The sequence below is a fragment of the Caretta caretta genome, chromosome 1, assembly GCF_965140235.1.
Source record: "Caretta caretta isolate rCarCar2 chromosome 1, rCarCar1.hap1, whole genome shotgun sequence".
In the NCBI taxonomy this organism is placed as follows: Eukaryota; Metazoa; Chordata; order Testudines; family Cheloniidae; genus Caretta; species Caretta caretta.
In genome coordinates, this window is record NC_134206.1 from 330,073,176 (window position 1) to 330,090,807 (window position 17,632).

At 43.7% G+C, this 17,632-nt stretch overlaps 1 protein-coding gene across 2 annotated transcripts in view; it reads left to right on the top strand.

Moving 5' to 3' along the window:
- The window catches only part of CCDC146 (coiled-coil domain containing 146), a 114,083-nt gene that overhangs the window by 13,162 nt on the left and 83,289 nt on the right, over positions 1 to 17,632 (top strand). For both annotated transcript variants that reach the window (XM_048836426.2, XM_048836427.2), the window contains exon 2: positions 4,331 to 4,492. In XM_048836426.2, the coding sequence (XP_048692383.1) occupies positions 4,343 to 4,492 (150 nt within the window). In that variant the 5' untranslated portion in view covers positions 4,331 to 4,342. The remainder of the gene's footprint in view (positions 1 to 4,330; positions 4,493 to 17,632) is intronic.

Sequence of the window (17,632 nt, forward strand, 5' to 3'; positions counted from 1 at the left end):
AAGATCCACCTATGTAGGGTCCCCTTTCTATGCAGATGTCTCCTTTCAACGTAAGAAGATTGGGAAGGCCAGGAGTAGAGATGGGCAATTTCATGCTGGATGGGGAACACACAGCTTATCCCTTGACTAGCCCTAAGGAAGTTCAGATAAAAGGTAAGGTTGGCTGTAGGATCCTATCCATAGTAGAGATTCCTCCCTTTATGGGGTATCCGTAGGTAGCCATAACTAGGGAGAGCCCCTCGTTTAACAATTACTTTGGAGATACACTACCAAGCAGGAGTGGCACCAGAAATAAAGGGACAGTGTAAAGGCACACTGTCTCTGTGGGGCTGGGCAGTATGGTTACTAACTTTCTACTAACAGAAAACCAAACACCCTTGCCCTGCCCCTCCTCTGAGGCCCCACCCATGCCCCCACTCCTTCTCCAAGGCCCCACCCCCGCTCACTCCATCCCACCCCCTCACCCGTTTCTCGCTCTCCCCACCCTCACTCACTCATTTTCACTGGACTGGCTCAGGGGGCTGGGGTGCAGGAGGGGGTGAGACTGAGGGGTTCAGAGGGCGGGAGGGGGATCAGGGCTGGGGCAGAGGGTTGGGTCACGGCGGGGAGGGGGGAGTGAGGGCTCAGGCTGGGGGTGTGGGCTCTGGGGTGGGGAACCTTTTTTCTGGCACAGGCCATTGACCCCCAGAAACCCACCCACGGGGCGCGGAGACTCAGGGCTTCCTCCCACAGAGGGACCAGGTGGCACAGCCCCGCGGGGGGGGGGGGGGGGGGGAGAGCATAGAGGCTTGGGGCTTCCTCCTGCAGCAGGATGAGCCAGAGCAATGGCTCCAACCCCGTGGGAGGCAGGCATGGAGTCTCGGGGCTTCCCCCCACAGTGAGATGAGTAGGCCCAGTGGCTCCAGCCCTGCGAGGAGGCGCCGAGACTCAGAGCTCTCCCCCCCACAACAGGGTGAGCCGGTGCTCATGACCCCTGACCCGCGGAGGGGTGGGGGGCCTGCTGGCCAGATGAAATTAACCGGGGGCACTGGTGGATCTGGCCCACATGCCCTAGGTTCCCCACCCCTACTTACGTGTAAGAGCCAGGGGAGGGACATACCGTCTGCTTCCCAGGAGCCTGCAGAGCTGAGGCTAGCAGGGAGCCTGTCAGCCCTGCTGCGCGGCGCCACCAACTGGACAGTCAACGGCCCGGTCAGTAGTGCTGACCGAAGCCGCTAGGATCCCTTTTCGATGGGTGTTCTGGTTGAAAATCGGACACCTGGTCACCCTAGGGCGGCCCTGGACTTTTGTGGATTCTGTAGGATTTGTTTGGTTTAGGGATGATCCTGCACCTCTCCAGCAGAAAAATGTGAGGGGAAACTTCAAGAAATCTTCAAATTTTTCCTCTTTCTTAACATTCTACTCGCAGTTTTACTGAGGGAGAGGCCAGCCCAGCCCACTGAATTCAGTGGAACTGCTTGCACAAATAAGTGGTTTTGAAACAAGTCGCTTAGGTTGTAAATTATTCAGACAGGGAACATGTTTAACTGTGATAATATGATCACTGTAATTTGGTTTATGTATTCTGTATTATTGTTTTTGCTGGTCCTTTAATTATCATGATTAATTGTTGCTATTTGAGGTGTTACTCACTACATAAGAATTCCTCTATGGACAAGATCATAGTATCATAGAATCATAAAATATTAGGATTGGAAGAGACCCTCAGGAGGTCATCTAGTCCAATCCCCTGCTCAAAGCAGGACCAATAAAAACTAAAGCATGGGCTGGGCTGAGATAATGTAATGTTTTTAATATTTGTGTCCTGTTTGTAAATTTCATGATCCTGTGAGGGAAGATCTGTTTACACTGACTTGAGGGTGATACTAAATCTCTATAGATGTATGTAATATTTTGAGCCCTAAACTCTCTGGGGCAAGATTGCCTTCTTATGTAACCCTTCTGCCAGGCCGAGTTGATAGCAGCAAGGGCCGCGTTCAGTACACAGGGGTTCCCTCTCATCAAAGCAAATGCAAAACTGGCTTGAGCCCCCACCCAGTGACCTGGGAAAATCTTACACACACCCCTGGGTGCCTCAAAAAGGCAATACTTCCCCTCTCGCAAGCACAGAGTCTCGGTGTAGTAGAGAATCTTTAATAACATGAGGTAAACAACATCAGCATTAAATTGGGAAAACACCACAGCTAGTGTTCATTAACCAAACCATGAGCAAAGACCCTCCCCAGCAAATTGGGCGACGTCCATTCCCTCGGGTTCTTGAGTCCCACAACCCAAACGTCTCAAGTCCAGCAATCCAAAAATCACCCAAAGTCCAAAAAGTCCAGCCCCAGAGTTCAAAAGTTCATCTACAGAGTGTTACTCCCCAGTCTGGGTAAAAATGTGCATGTGGGGGGGGGGAAGAGGTAAGGGGCACCTTATGTGACCTGAAGCTGACTGACTGCCCTACAGGGCTCTGCTCCGCATCTCACAAACGGCTCCGCTCGCCGTCTCACGAACGCTCCGCCAGCCCATCCACGAACAGCACCACTGCGCTCTAGATCTTCAGGCTCCCCACTTCTTGGCACAGTGCTCAGTGATTTCAGCTCTCAGTAATTTTAGCTCTTTAGTGATTTCAACTTGTAGTAGTGGGAGCCTTAGTGTTGCTGCACCATAAGGCCAAAGTGAATTCAGCACAGTACCTGTAACTAGACTCTTAATACCCCAAAATTAGCTCTGGCATTCCACAGTGGAGAGAGACAGAGGTGTAATTGATGTTTCAGGCCCTCACAAAGGGAGTCCACACCACCTAGTACTAATACCCCTCTCAATTCACAGAGTTTTGGAACCCAGGTCCCTTGCCTAGTGAGTGCTACTTAATTGATGGTGAGTCCCTGCATCATACAAAAGGCCAAGTACAGTTCCACTGTCCTTGATTCCCATAATCAGGGTAATAACAATTTATTCTTCCTGCCTCAATAACAGAGACACTGGGGATCCCACAGCAGCCAAAGTGACCATTTGGGCAGCTATGGCCTCTTTCTAGGCGGGATGGGTGTGCCTATACAAATCAGATCAGCCCCTGACGTTCTTTTCCACAACTTGCCACACCTCACCACCAGATGTCAGGGTAGAGCTCATCCTGACTCCGCTTACAGTTATATTGTGTTTTTATGATACCTATACTGGGCCACCATAGGAGCTACTTTAGTACAAAAAATAATCTGACTTTATTCTGCTGAATATATGTACATTACAGAAAAAACAATTAAGTTCTAACATGGAAAAAATATGAACAGGTCACAAAATAGTATGATATGATAATAAAATGTATTTAGTGAGAGACTCCTCTTTAACACATGGTAATTCCTTAACTACAGAAAAATAAATATAATTGAGTCTTGACAACAATCTCAATGACAATTTTTTTGTCAGTCATCAAACTCACTCTGATGTGTTTTGACATACTAACAGTAGAGTCAAACTCCACCCAGTATTCACCATCAGCCAGATAGAGCCTACTTTTTATGACTCCAACCAATCAAATCTCTTCCTACAGCTCAAGAAGAAACAAACGTCTGAAAAGCTTCTTGAATTATAGCAATTTGAATCAAAGCACTAGTCTATACTATAAAGACTTTGCTGGTATAACTGTACAGCATATACCAGTAAAAGGACCTAAACCATCTCCTTACACAACAATCTATACCATTAAAAGGACTCTTTACCACTATACATTTTATTTACGCAGGTGATTTTACTTGCATAGCTATATTGATTGGGGTGTGATTTTTGTCCCCCTCTCTACTCCTAGCCAACATAGCTATGCTGGCAAAAAATTGTAAATCTGGCCTACAAATGCCTCTCCACTGCCTCAAGTCACTTGGAGGTGAGGACTCTCTGCACTTTATAGGATAATGCCAATAAAGAGGTGAAGGCATAGCTCTCAAAACGTTTGACTCTGACTGTGCTTTAAGGAGGATTGTCTTCTATCTACAGAATTATGGCGTAACTAAACCATTAGAAGGGTTTTATAGCATTTATACCATAGAGTGGGACACAGTCTCTTTACAGCTTTCATTAAGGCAAACCTCTGAAAATGATCATTGTGTAGTTTTCTTTATTTGAACACAGGTCTCATTCCAACTCACATTATATCTTTGTTTTCTTCATCTCCTGCATATGTGGTTGCCAACCCTCCAGGATTGTCCTGGAGTCTCCAGGAATTAAAGATTTTTAATGAAAGATTATGTCATATGATGAAACCTCCAGGAATAAACCTAACCCTACTTGCATAGTGTGTGTTTCTAAAGATTTGTAAATGCTGAATATTGGTATTTTTATTACTTCACAGAACTTTGAAAAAATGAGTGATGCTGGTGAAGAAAGTTCCAGTTCCAGTGACTCAGAAACAGAGAAAAAGGAGCCTATTTATGCCATACCTCCATCAATTAATATCCAAGATGAGGGATCCATTGATGTAACTGCAAGTCCTGCATTTCAGTATCTAGATGAGGTACTGTATGCCTAGCTTTCTAGAATACAAGTGTTAATAGTTAGTCTGAAATCCAATAACTGTTGGTAGCAACTGAAAGTTGTTAACATTTTTTGTTGTTTGGCCTATGTGAAACAAGTTGGTGGTCTTCTCAGTTTCCTAATGGATAGGGACCCACATCACAAAAACAACCACAACAAGAAGATCTGGTGTTGGCAGTTTTGGTGGAGATGTCAAGGATTAATGGGAGATGGAGACAGATTTGCGCTCCATAATAAAGGTTCTTCCAATAACATGCGTTTGGTTTTGTTCAATGAACTTATGGAGTACTCAGAGATAAAATGTATGACTTCAGTCACAAAGAGGTCTGTGCATTGATGCTGAGTTCAATTTCTATGAGTAGCTTTCAAAGTTTTCCACTTGAACGGAAGCAGATTGTCTCTGGTTTACTGGTTAGCCATTTATGCCTATTTAGTAGCAAATACTATACCAACAGAGACACCTTTCAGTATTTTAACATTTATTTTAGAATAGATAGTCCTTTTGGCAGTGAACCTCCTGTTCAACTCAGTCTTGCTTTTCACATGTAAATAGCAGATTGCATGTTTGACTCTTGCTGCACAAAGTATCTCTTATTATTTTGTAACACATTTTGACATTTAGCCTGCTTGCAATGGGTAAAAACTTTTTTAAATGGTTAAAGGGATGAATAAAAGCCACTTAGTCTATCAAGATGTGTTCCTTTTCAGCAAGTTATTTACTATCAAGATGACATCAAGATGACTAAATAGTTCCATTGCTTTTTCCATTAGCAGAGTTGTGGGAAGGCGGGGAGGAGGCTGTTTCATGCATTTGAATCTGATGTATGCATGGAAATGAACATCCAAGTGGTGTTCTATTTTATTTTTTTACTGGTGTGGAGTTAAAATGACTATTGCTTTATGTTTCCACCATTTATTATTGAAATGCTTTTGTAGTTAATCTTTATATCCTGTGAAGATTTCCTGAAATCCCATTTTTCTCCAGTGTAAGCCAAAAGAAATAAATCCCTGGAATCTACTCTGTATGGCAGGGATTGGCAACTTTGGCCCATGGCCTGTCAGGGAAATCTGCTGGCAGGCCAGGATGGTTTGTTTACCTGTAGCGTCCGCAGGTTTGGCCGATCACAGCTCCCACTGGCTGCGGTTCGCCATTCCAGGCCAATGGGAGCTGTGGGAAGCAGCGGCCAGCACATCTCTCAGCCCACACCACTTCCCGCAGCCCCCATTGGCCTGGAACAGCGAACCGCAACCAATGGGACCTGCAATCGGCCGAACGTGCGGACGCTGCAGGTAAACAAACCGTCCTGGCCTGCCAGTGGATTTCCCAGATGGGCTGCGTGCCAAAGGTTGCCAATCCCTGCTCTATGGATTACTTTAATTGGAATCTATTTTGTATATCATAGCTTATCATTTTAAGTTTTAATAGATATTTATAGGGCAAATATGTACCCCATGAAATAAACTCCTCTAATGTCATCTTGAATTTGCTTCATTCTAGACCACATTTGTAGAATTTGGCCCTAAAAATAAATAAAATTTACCATGATTTGATTTAAAGTTACTTGTCCATTACCTAAGTTTTTAGATGCATTAACAATTAAGCAAAATTAACATAATTCTTCCAACAATTGACTGCAACAAAAAGTTCACTCCAAGTTTACAGTTACCCTCTGCTGTAATAAAAACTTACATACAAAGATACTAGCCTTAATCCATTACCTGACCTATCTTAAAAACAAAATGTTCCTCATAGCTAACCTCCCTCAGACAAAGGCTTGAATGAGCAGATGGGTTTTGCAGTGTGCCCTGAGGTATATCTATATTCTTCATTCATTGCAGCCTTTTCTCATGTCTTATACTTTATATTTATATTTTTTGTTTTTTAAAAAGCATCTCAGAATTTATGCTTAAGGCCTTTGTTTACTCTGTGGCAGCAACCCCCAAATTCCACAAAAAGTTAATTTAGTCTGCTGTAAAATACCCTTCATTCCCACCCTGTCTCCCTGTACACTCACATGCACACATACAACAATGGTTCTGAATTGAATTTGTCACTGGTTATTTTCAAGGATTCCCTGCTCCTCATCTCATCCCTACCACAATGCCTAATTGTTTTGGGGTTGGCATCAAATTAAAATGTTTGTTGATTTTATTTATAGACCATAAAAAGCACCACACACAGGATCTGAGTTCTCTGCAAGTTATTCAAAATTACAAACCAAGTACAATTCAGTCAGTTTACCCCATCTATCAAATGGTAGCTGATAATGACAGGTTTCAGAGTAACAGCCGTGTTAGTCTGTATTTGCAAAAAGAAAAGGAGTACTTGTGGCACCTTAGAGACTAACCAATTTATTTGAGCATAAGCTTTCGTGAGCTACAGCTCACTTCATCGGATGCATATTGTGGAAAGTACAGAAGATCTTTTTATACACACAAACCATGAAAAAATGGGTGTTTCACCACTACAAAAGGTTTTCTTTCCCCCCACACCCCACTCTCCTGCTGGTAATAGCTTATCTAAAGTGGTCGCTCTCCTTACAATGTGTATGATAATCAAGATGGGCCATTTCCAGCCCAAATCCAGGGTTTAACAAGAACGTCTGGGGGGGGGTAGGAAAAAACAAGGGGAAATAGCCACTTCCAGTCTCTATTCAAGCCTAAGTTAATTGTATCCAATTTGCAAATGAATTCCAATTCAACAGTCTCTCGCTGGAGTCTGGTTTTGAAGTTTTTCTGTTGTAATATCACAACTTTCATGTCTGTAATCACGTGATCAGAGAGATTGAAGTGTTCTCTGACTGGTTTATGAATATTATAATTCTTGACATCTGATTTGTGTCCATTTATTCTTTTACGTAGAGACTGTCCAGTTTGACCAATGTACATGGCAGAGGGGCATTGCTGGCACATGATGGCATATATCACATTGGTGAATGTGCAGGTGAACGAGCCTCTGATAGTGTGGCTGATGTGATTAGGCCCTGTGATGGTGTCCCCTGAATAGATATGTGGACACAGTTGGCAACGGGCTTTGTTGCACGGATAGGTTCCTGGGTTAGTGGTTCTGTTGTGTGGTATATGGTTGCTGGTGAGTATTTGCTTCAGGTTGGGGGGCTGTCTGTAGGCAAGGACTGGCCTGTCTCCCAAGATTTGTGAGTGTTGGGTCATCCTTCAGGATAGGTTGTAGATCCTTAATAATGCATTGGAGGGGTTTTAGTTGGGGGCTGAAGGTGATGGCTAGTGGCGTTCTGTTATTTTCTTTGTTAGGCCTGTCCTGTAGTAGGTAACTTCTGGGAACTCTTCTGGCTCTATCAATCAATCTCTTTCTTCACTTCCGCAGGTGGGTATTGTAGTTGTAAGAATGCTTGATAGAGATCTTGTAGGTGTTTGTCTCTGTCTGAGGGGTTGGAGCAAATGCGGTTGTATCGCAGAGCTTGGCTGTAGACGATGGATCGTGTGGTGTGGTCAGGGTGAAAGCTGGAGTCATGTAGGTAGGAATAGCGGTCAGTAGGTTTCCGGTATAGGGTGGTGTTTACGTGATCATCGTTTATTAGCACTGTAGTATCCAGGAAGTGGATCTCTTGTGTGGACTGGACCAGGCTGAGGTTGATGGTGGGATGGAAATTGTTGAAATCATGGTGGATTTCCTCAAGGGCTTCTTTTCCATGGGTCCAGATGATGAAGATGTCATCAATATAGTGCAAGTAGAGTAGGGGCATTAGGGGACGAGAGCTGAGAAAGAGTTGTTCTAAGTCAGCCATAAAAATGTTGGCATACTGTGGGGCCATGCGGGTACCCATAGCAGTGCCGCTGATTTGAAGGTATACATTGTCCCCAAATGTAAAATAGTTATGGGTAAGGACAAAGTCACAAAGTTCAGCCACCAGGTTAGCCGTGACATTATTGGGGATAGTGTTCTTGACAGCTTGTAGTTCATCTTTGTGTGGAATGTTGGTGTAGAGGGCTTCTACATCCATAGTGGCCAGGATGGTGTTATCAGGAAGATCACTGGTGGATTGTAGTTTCTTCAGGAAGTCAGTGGTGTCTCAAAGGTAGCTGAGAGTGCTGGTAGCGTAGGGCCTGAGGAGGGAGTCTACATAGCCAGACAATCCTGCTGTCAGGGTGCCAATGCCTGAGATGATGGGGTGCCCAGGATTTCCAGGTTTATGGATCTTGGGTAGTAGATAGAATATCCCAGGTCGGGGTTCCAGGGGTGTGTCTGTGCGGATTTGATCTTGTGCTTTTTCAGGGAGTTTCTTGAGCAAATGCTGTAGTTTCTTTTGGTAACTCTCAGTGGGATGAGAGGGTAATGGCTTGTAGAAAGTGGTGTTGGAGAGCTGCCGAGCAGCCTCTTGTTCATATTCCGACCAATTCATGACGATAACAGCACCTCCTTTGTCAGCCTTTTTGATTATGATGTCAGAGTTGTTTGAGGCTGTGGATGGCATTGTGTTCTGCACGGCTGAGGTTGTGGGGCAAGTGATGCTGCTTTTCCACTATTTCAGCCCGTGCACGTCGGCGGAAGCACTCTATGTAGAAGTCCAGTCTGCTGTCTCAACCTTCAGGAGGAGTCCACCTAGAATCCTTTTTGTAGTGTTGGTAGGGAGGTCTCTGTGGATTAGTATGTTGTTCAGAGGTGTGTTGGAAATATTCCTTGAGTCAGAGACATCGAAAATAGGATTCTAGGTCACCACAGAACTGTCTCCATTCATTTGCAAATCCTCCTACCTTTCTCCAAATTCCAGGTGAAATAAATGGGCTCTGCAACATGCCCTGAAAGTCAGTAAATATTTTGGATCAGATATGGGAGGGCATTCCAGTGCTTGGTCCCTGCCTGCCTCCTCTCTCTTATATCAAAAGGGACCTAGAATCAACAATCTGCTGATTATAACTGTGTCAGTCTATCCTGGAAAAAGACTGTTTCTTGGGTAGAGTAGTCCCAGACCATGTAGGTCTTCTTAGGTCAAAACCAAGATCTTAAAATTTATCTGGAAGCTCACAGGTATCCAGTCTAGGCCCTGGGAACAGATGTCAAGTGTTCTCTCTATGAGACATCCAGCTTAAGAAGTTGATAGCTGTCTTTTGCACCTGTTCTAGTTTGGGAATGGATGACAGTTGCAACATCTGAGTACAAAAGGTACAAAAGATAGCCTTCCGTCTAGGTGTAGATAGTAAACTGCCTTCTTAATCCACTGCTGCTACTTTATCTTCAAATGTAATTTTTGATCTAGCTGTACTCTTCAGGTTCTACATTTGCATAGCTAATGGCAATTGAAAGTCCTTAATCTTAGGGTCAGATATAAGCTCCACCATGTTTTCTGATTATTGCTTCCATCCTACCAATATTTTGTTTTGATTTAACTTATATTTCATTTTAGATTTGAAGTAGAAGTTCATCTGAGAATCTCCAAAGTGATCTTGGACTTTGGTTTTCAGACAAAATATGAATAGTTGCTTTAGCTTTTCTATTTTCAGGTCTTTGGGACCATTCGTGGTTCCTTGGACTTAAACTCACAAGTCATTAGCCAATATTCAATTTTTTAAAATAATTTGTCTGTTACAGCCTGTTGTGTGATTAAGACAACTCTATTTTCCTTAACTATCATTTTTATTTCATTGTATTATTTTTTCTTCAAAATATATTAATAAGTAGCTAACTTCCTCTGTAAATCACAATTTAAAGCTACTCTCATGCTGTCAGTTTCTGTGCCCCTCAGACATATTGGAGTTTTGACAAGTACAGTTTTGCAAGAGGTTGTTTTTTCCAGCTTCTGGGAAGCTGTAAACAGGCCTGTTTGTGCAAAATAAAGTTAGATCACATTTTTCTAGAAATATTTTGTTACATATGATTAATGGTGCAATTCCATGATGATGAAAGTAAATCAGCTGGTAAAAAAAATGAGTAGCAAAGGCTTATGAAAATATGAATTCAGATGTGGAAAGTGAAACATGATACAAGAAATACTATAGTAAGACCTACCAATATTTCTGTTCACCACATGGATATCTGAAGACCTGAGCTAGGCCCTTTGGATTTGGTATTTTGGTACCTGCACTCTATCTACTGCCACTCCAAACTGGCCTTGGCTCTGTCATCTCATTATGAACACAGAATTGCTATGTATGAGGACCAATAATTTCATGTTTATGATGCTTATTTTCTGTAGCATTTTAACCAACTTACAAATTACGTTAAAACATGCATCTGAAGTAGTGTTTTTTTACCCATGAAAGCTTATGCCCAAATAAATCTGTTAGTCTTTAAGGTGCCACCAGACTCCTTGTTGTTTTTGTGGGTATAAACTAACATGGCTACCCCCTATATTAAAACATGCAACAGGTTCAAACAAAAATCACATGAAAAACAAAGCTACATTAGTTTTTCGTGCCAAAATTGAAGGTTGAATATAAAATTCCTGTCTCCTCTTAAAACGAACTGAATGCACGTGACCCTTCTAAGCTCCAGTGGGATGGCAGTTTTGCAGACCCAGGGATGCAGAGGTAAAGATAGAAGCTGTACTATGGTACTTCTGCAAGTTCCTGAGGATTTTTTTTTAAATACACCATTCTGACTCATCTTGAAGAAAAAGCTGGAATGGAGTGAAGGTGCCACAACTTCTACTGCATTGTCCACAGAATTTACCTTATGTGGCAACTGCCACAAAATCCTCCTCTCAGACACAGAAATCCTGTTTTTCTGGAAATCCAGCTGTCTTCCCATCTGCCATGCCACCTAACTTTTTTTACTGGGCAGGCTTCAGTTGTCTTCTGCCTGACTCTTCCTTACTCTGAGGAGGGAATTCTGCCTGTTTTCAGTTCATGTGGTCCACTTAGGTCCTGAATCTGTAGAAGAAGGAAATCCCCAAGAAAGCTTTTATGACCACGCTACTTCAAGCTGGTGACCCCCCATATCTTTCAAGGTAAAAACTGGAACTTACCCCTGCAGCCTATGTGAACCCACCTCCTTGGGAACCCAGTCTCCATGCCTACTCCCATCTCCATCTATTCCCAAGTGTTTGACCTCTTTCCACCTTGTTGACTCCTACTTCCTTCCAAGTGCCTGTCCCCATCCTGTTCCCATCCACTGGTGCTTTTCCCCCAGCCCCCTCCAGCTTCCCAGTTCCTACCTATTTCCACCCTTTTTCTTCTTTCCCAGTTCTGTCTCTTCCATCTTGCCAAATGCTGCTTCCAGTCTGCTTCTACTGGTGCATTGTCAGTAGACCCTTCCATTCATACTGCATTTGGCAGCCAGAAGGAGGCAGAAGGCACTTCCCTCTCGCAGGCCAGTGGCTAAGCAATGTTTTCCCTCAGAGTTTGAATCTCTGTTGCTCCATCCTCAGAGACTGATGGACCTGATAGAGATCGTCCACTCAAGAAAGACTTAGATTCTGACTTTAGTCTGCAGTAAATGGTGGTCTGCCAATACAGGTGCAATTATCACACTCCTTTTATCCTCATCAAATTGAAAGATAAAAAGGCATAAAGCAACAAAATCCCCATGAAGTTTTATGGGCGTTTTACCCTTTCCAGTGTCAGCTCAAGCTCAAAATGATAGATGGGGCTTGTGCTCAATAATTAAGGGCAATATTATGGCTTTCACACTGTCAGTGAAATCCTGTTTCTGCTGCTTTGGATCTGTGCAGCATGGGAAAAGTTGTCTGACAAGGATTCTTCAGATGGAAGAACTTTTCCATGGTGCATAGACTAGGGATGAATGTAAATTTGTCTTACTTTGAATATATTTTCCTTATTTTTTTCCTCTGCTCAGTGCAGGAGGAAAGAAAGCAAGTCACCAAGGAGTTGGTTACATATTTCTAGTTCTTCAAATATTTGCATGGATCCCACTGTTTGTGTGTATATGAGAGTACGACACAGACAAAGTCTCATAGTAACCCTTCCTTTTCTGACCTGCACAGATTTAGACCTGGCCCTGGCATATGTTAGAGTTGCCTAAGAACTACTTTGAACTGCACCAGCTGGCAGTGTAGTCCCCAAAGGACCATCCACTCACTGAGAATTGGCAGAGTCCAATGGTACATTGGGCAAGCTCCCTGCACTGGATAGGGTGGAGTGACATAGAAGCTGGCTACATGCCTGACCAACCTGATTGCCTTCTATGATGAGATAACTGGCTCTGTGGATCTCGGGAAAGTAGTGGACATGATATACCTTCACTTTAGCAAAGCTTTTGATAAGGTCTCCCACAGTATTCTTGCCAGCAAGTTAAAGTATGGATTGGATAAATGCACCATAAGGTGGATAGAAAGCTGGCCAGATCATCAGTCTCAACGGGTAGTGACCAATGGCTCGATGTCTGATTGGCAGCCGGTATCAAGCGAAGGGCCCCAGGGGTCAGCCCTGGGGCCGGTTTTGTTCAACATCTTCATTAATGATCTGGATGATGGGATGGATTGCAAGTTTGCAGATGACACTAAGATGGGGGGAGAGGTAGATATGCTGGAGGGCAGGGATAGGGTCCAGAGTGACCTAGACAAATTGGAGGATTGGGCCAAAAGAAATCTGATGAGGTTCAACAAGGACAAGTGCAGAGTCCTGCACTTAGGAAGAAAGAATCCCAGGCACTGCTACAGGCTGGGGACCAACTTGCTAAGCAGCAGTTTTGCAGAAAAGGACCTGGGGATTACAGTGGACGAGAAGCTGCATATGAGTCAACAGAAGCTGCATATGAGTCAACAGTGTGTCCTTGTTGCCAAGAAGGACAACGGCATATTGGGCTGCATTAGTAGGAGCATTGCCAGCAGATCGAGGGAAGTGATTATTCCCCTCTATTCGGTACTGGTGAGGCCACATCTGGATTATTGCATCCAGTTTTGGGTCCCCCACTACAGAAAGGATGTGGACAAATTGGACCGAGTCCAGCAGAGGGCAATGAAAATGATTAGGGAGCCAGGACACATGACTTATGAGGAGAGGATGAGGGAACTAGGCTTATTTAGTCTGCAGAAGGGAAGAGTGAGGGGTGGGATTTGATAGCCGCTTTCAACTACCTGAAGGGGGTTTCTAAAAGGATGGAACTAGGCTGTTCTCAGAAGTGGCAGATGACAGAACAAAGAGCAATGGTCTCAAGTTGCAGTGGGGGAGTGTCATGGTGTATGCACACCCCATCCCCCGTTGGGGCAGGGCAGAGAAGTGATATCACTGCAGTTAATCTCCCTGGTGGCCCTTGGGCAACTGCAGAGTTACAATGGCAGCCCTTGGACACAGGGCAGCACAGCCTAATAGAGTCGCTGTGGCGGTCCTCAGACACAGGGCAGCATAGCCTACTGGCTAGAGTCACTATGGCAGGGAAAGGTGGGGGTGACTACCAGATTGGTGATGGCACGGGTAGGGTGGACTGGGCCCACCCAACTCCACCGGGCCCCAACCCAGGGCACTAATAATGATGGAGTGGTCCATCACTGGGTCAGCAGGGAATCCCACTGAAACACGCTGACCTCACCCTCCCTGGGTCACTTCCTACCAGAATTCCAGACACTGCTGTCTGTGTGGCATATGGGTCTCTGAGCTCATCACCGTGGATGGTTCTCCGGAGCTTCTTGGGCTCTGGGTCTCCAATTCGGCTCACTGGGTCTCTGGCTCTTGTAGGCAAGGGCTGTTACGGCTCTTCAGCTGGAGCTTCGGCCAAAGGTTCTTCCCCTCCAGCAATCAGCTCAGAATGAGCTGGCCTGCTCCCTTTTATACTGAGGCAGCAGTTGGAGCATGCCCAGCATGGCCTGGGGGGGGGGGGGACTTCTGCCACCCATAGTGTGGGGTTAACCCTTTCTTTTCCAGTGCAGGGTTTGCACACCCTGTCACAGGGAGGTCTAGGTTGGATATTAGGAAAAACTATTTCACTAGGAGAGTGGTGAAGCACCGGAATGTGTTACCTAGGGAGGTGGTGGAATCTCCATCCTTAGAGGTTTTTAAGGCCCAGCTTGACAAAGCCCTGGCTGGGATGATTAAGTTGGGGTTGGTCCTGCTTTGAGCAGGGGGTTGGACTAGATGACCTCCTGAGGTCTCTTCCAACCCATATCTTCTATGAGTCTATGTCAGCCTTACAGCAACTGAAAGCTCACCTCAGCTGGCTATATACAGCTATTATCTGGCCTCTTTGCACTGCCCAGGCGTCACACTGGCCAGTATAATTCAAAAGATACCTTGTAACTACAAAAACCTTTAAGCTTTCTTAAGCCAAAATATTTTAAATCTAAATAATAGTGAGTTAAAACCGATATATTGTAAATAACCATATTTTTAAACCCTCTAGGTAAGGGGATAATTCTAAAAGTGCTTGTTACCAAACTATATAAAAAGGGTAAAATGCCTAGAAAAATTGCCATTTGCATTAATAGTATTATAGGAGAAAAATATTTTTTCTGTCTTGTATATGAAGCTGAGTGAAAGTATTTAGAATAAAAAAAATCTTCTTGCTGTTGATCTATATGCATCTACTTGCTGAAATGTGCTCATCTATGTCTTTTCACATGGTAACCATGGTAGTGACAACATGTTTCAATAGCATGTGAAATCTGTGCCTTTTCTATCCAAACTCTAAAAACCTGACACAGCTGCAGGAAGAATTTTCAAAACATCAGCTTGTCCAGGCTCATTCTGCATATTATATGCTTGAAAGACTTCTGGAACAACAAAAAGCCATATAACTATGTTAGCACAGATAGGAAAGACAGATGTTGCCTTCACCTCCACCCACAGGAATCTAACAAAGTGAACTAATTAAGTGAACATTTTCTGTCCAGTTGAAATGGTCACTGGTGAGCCAGCACAGTGGTGATAATGTGAGCTGACATTTATTATAAAACCTTTTAGTGGGTGCCCAAAATTAAGCATGGTTGGTGGGAAATGCTGTAAGAATGCAGATTGAATATGGCTACAGTCTGGCCCAAGAAAGATAAACATGGTCAATAGATGTTTGCTTGCTTCAAAAAGGCACCTGATGAATCTGTGAAATGTCACATATACTAACACACTGATAGCACTGTATAGGAGCTACTAGTTCAACTGCTTGGTGGGATGGAGTAGGGAGCTTCAGCTGGTGTACTCTGGATAGTGTTAGTGAGCATAAAGTAAGATTGAGCAGACCTCTTCATTTCACAAAATCATCTTCAGTCACGATACACTGGTGATGGACATGGCATTCGCTTCTCTTAGCAGGTGAAATACTTGGATAATATCCAAAGAAAAGAGCAAGTTAAGTTTCCAAATATGTATATGTATAATATATGACGAGCATAGTGTGGGTTCATTGAGTTGAGCATTTGAGGCACCAATTGAAGACTAGCACAAATGAGTCTGGATGGGGATTGTGCTACAGAGGCTCAGTAAAGCACTAAATTAGTGCTTTTATTTACTGAAGAATTTTAAGTGATGAAGATCCGGTTCTGAGCATTTGTTGCTATAGAAAGCTGGAGGTTCTGAGAGGTCATGGCCTTACTATTAAGTGCTCTACATTCCCCTCCACTTTGAAGCATGGGGTCAGTGTGTAGAGGTAGAAAGGCCTTTGAACTCGCAGAAGTGGGGAGTAGAGCCAATACAGTATGCTTCCTCTACCAGGACCCCACAAAACCCTTTCATGTGGCCATTGTATGGTTGGAGTTCTGATTTTGTGGGATTTTTGTTGCTCAGTCCTAGAGACTGAGGAACAGCTTCTCTGCATGATGTGATCCCTGCAAAACAGGCAGCATTCCTCTTGGATTTTCAGAGATATAAATACTTTTAGAAGCAACCTTAATTTCTGGTATACACTATCACCTTCACACAGATGTAAAGTGCAGTGCAAATTTGGTGGGGCCAGCTAGTGGCAGCTCAGCTCCTAGAGAAGCCGTGAAGCTAGGAGCAGGAGTGACGTGGAGGTGCATAACTTCCCTATGATTGGAGCTTCCTTTGATTTTGCAGATTCCTGAGATGCATGAGGTTTGGAGGTGTCACATGCTCTCTGCCTTCTCTACAGTCCAGATGCCTATGCCTTGCTTCCCCCATCTAAATAAGGGGAGCTGTGACCGTTTGCTGTATCAGAATTTGTGATTTACAATTTTGTAGTAAAACTATTAATCCATTTGACCTTGACATATGTCATATATATCTGGTGTGAGGACTTGAGGAAGGGAAGTAGAATCTGACCTATTGTCTTAAATCAGTTTTCTGTGGGATTTAATATTGAAGATTGTGGCCAAATTCACCTCTGGAAGAAGTAGTTAAAGTTGAGGGAGTTGTGCCCACTTACATTAGTGTTAAACTTTGCCTAAAACTTCCATCTGACTGGAACACACCATTGCAGCAAGGGGAATTCTTTACACATTCCAGGGATTGTATATGAATATAAGAACATAAGAACAGCCACACTGGGTCAGACCAAAGGTCCATCTAGCCCAATATCCTGTCTTTGGACAGTGGCCAATGCCAGGTACTTTAGAGGGAATGAACAGAACAGGTAATCATCAAGAGATCCATCCCCTGTAACCCATTCCCAGCTTCTGGCAAACAGAGGCTAGGGACATTATCCCTGCCCATTCTAGCTAATAGCTATTGATGGCTCTATCCTCCATGAACTTACCTAGTTCTTTTTTGAACCCTGTTATAGTCTTGGCCTTCACAACATCCTCTGGCAAAGAGTTACACAGGTTGACTGTGCATTGTGTGAAAAAATACTTCCTTATGTTTGTTTTAAACCTGCTGCCTATTAATTTCATTTGGTGACCCCCTAGTTCTTGTGTTATAAGAAGGAGTAAATAACACTTCCTTATTTACTTTCTCCACACCAAGTCATGATTTTATAGACCTCTATCATATCCCCCCTCAGTTGTCTCTTTTTCAAGCTGAAAAGTCCTAGCCTTATTAGTCTCTTCATGTATGGAAGCTGTTCCATACCCCTAATCATTTTTGGTTCCCTTTTCTGAACCTTTTCCAATTCCAATATATCTTTTTTGAGATGGGGCAACCACATCTGCACACAGTATTCAAGATGTGGGCGTACCATAGATTTATATAGAGGCAATATAGGATATTTTCTGTCTTATCTATTCCTTTCTTAATGATTCCCAACATTCTGTTAGCTTTTTTGACTGCTGCTGCACATTGAGTGAATGTTTTCAGAGAACTA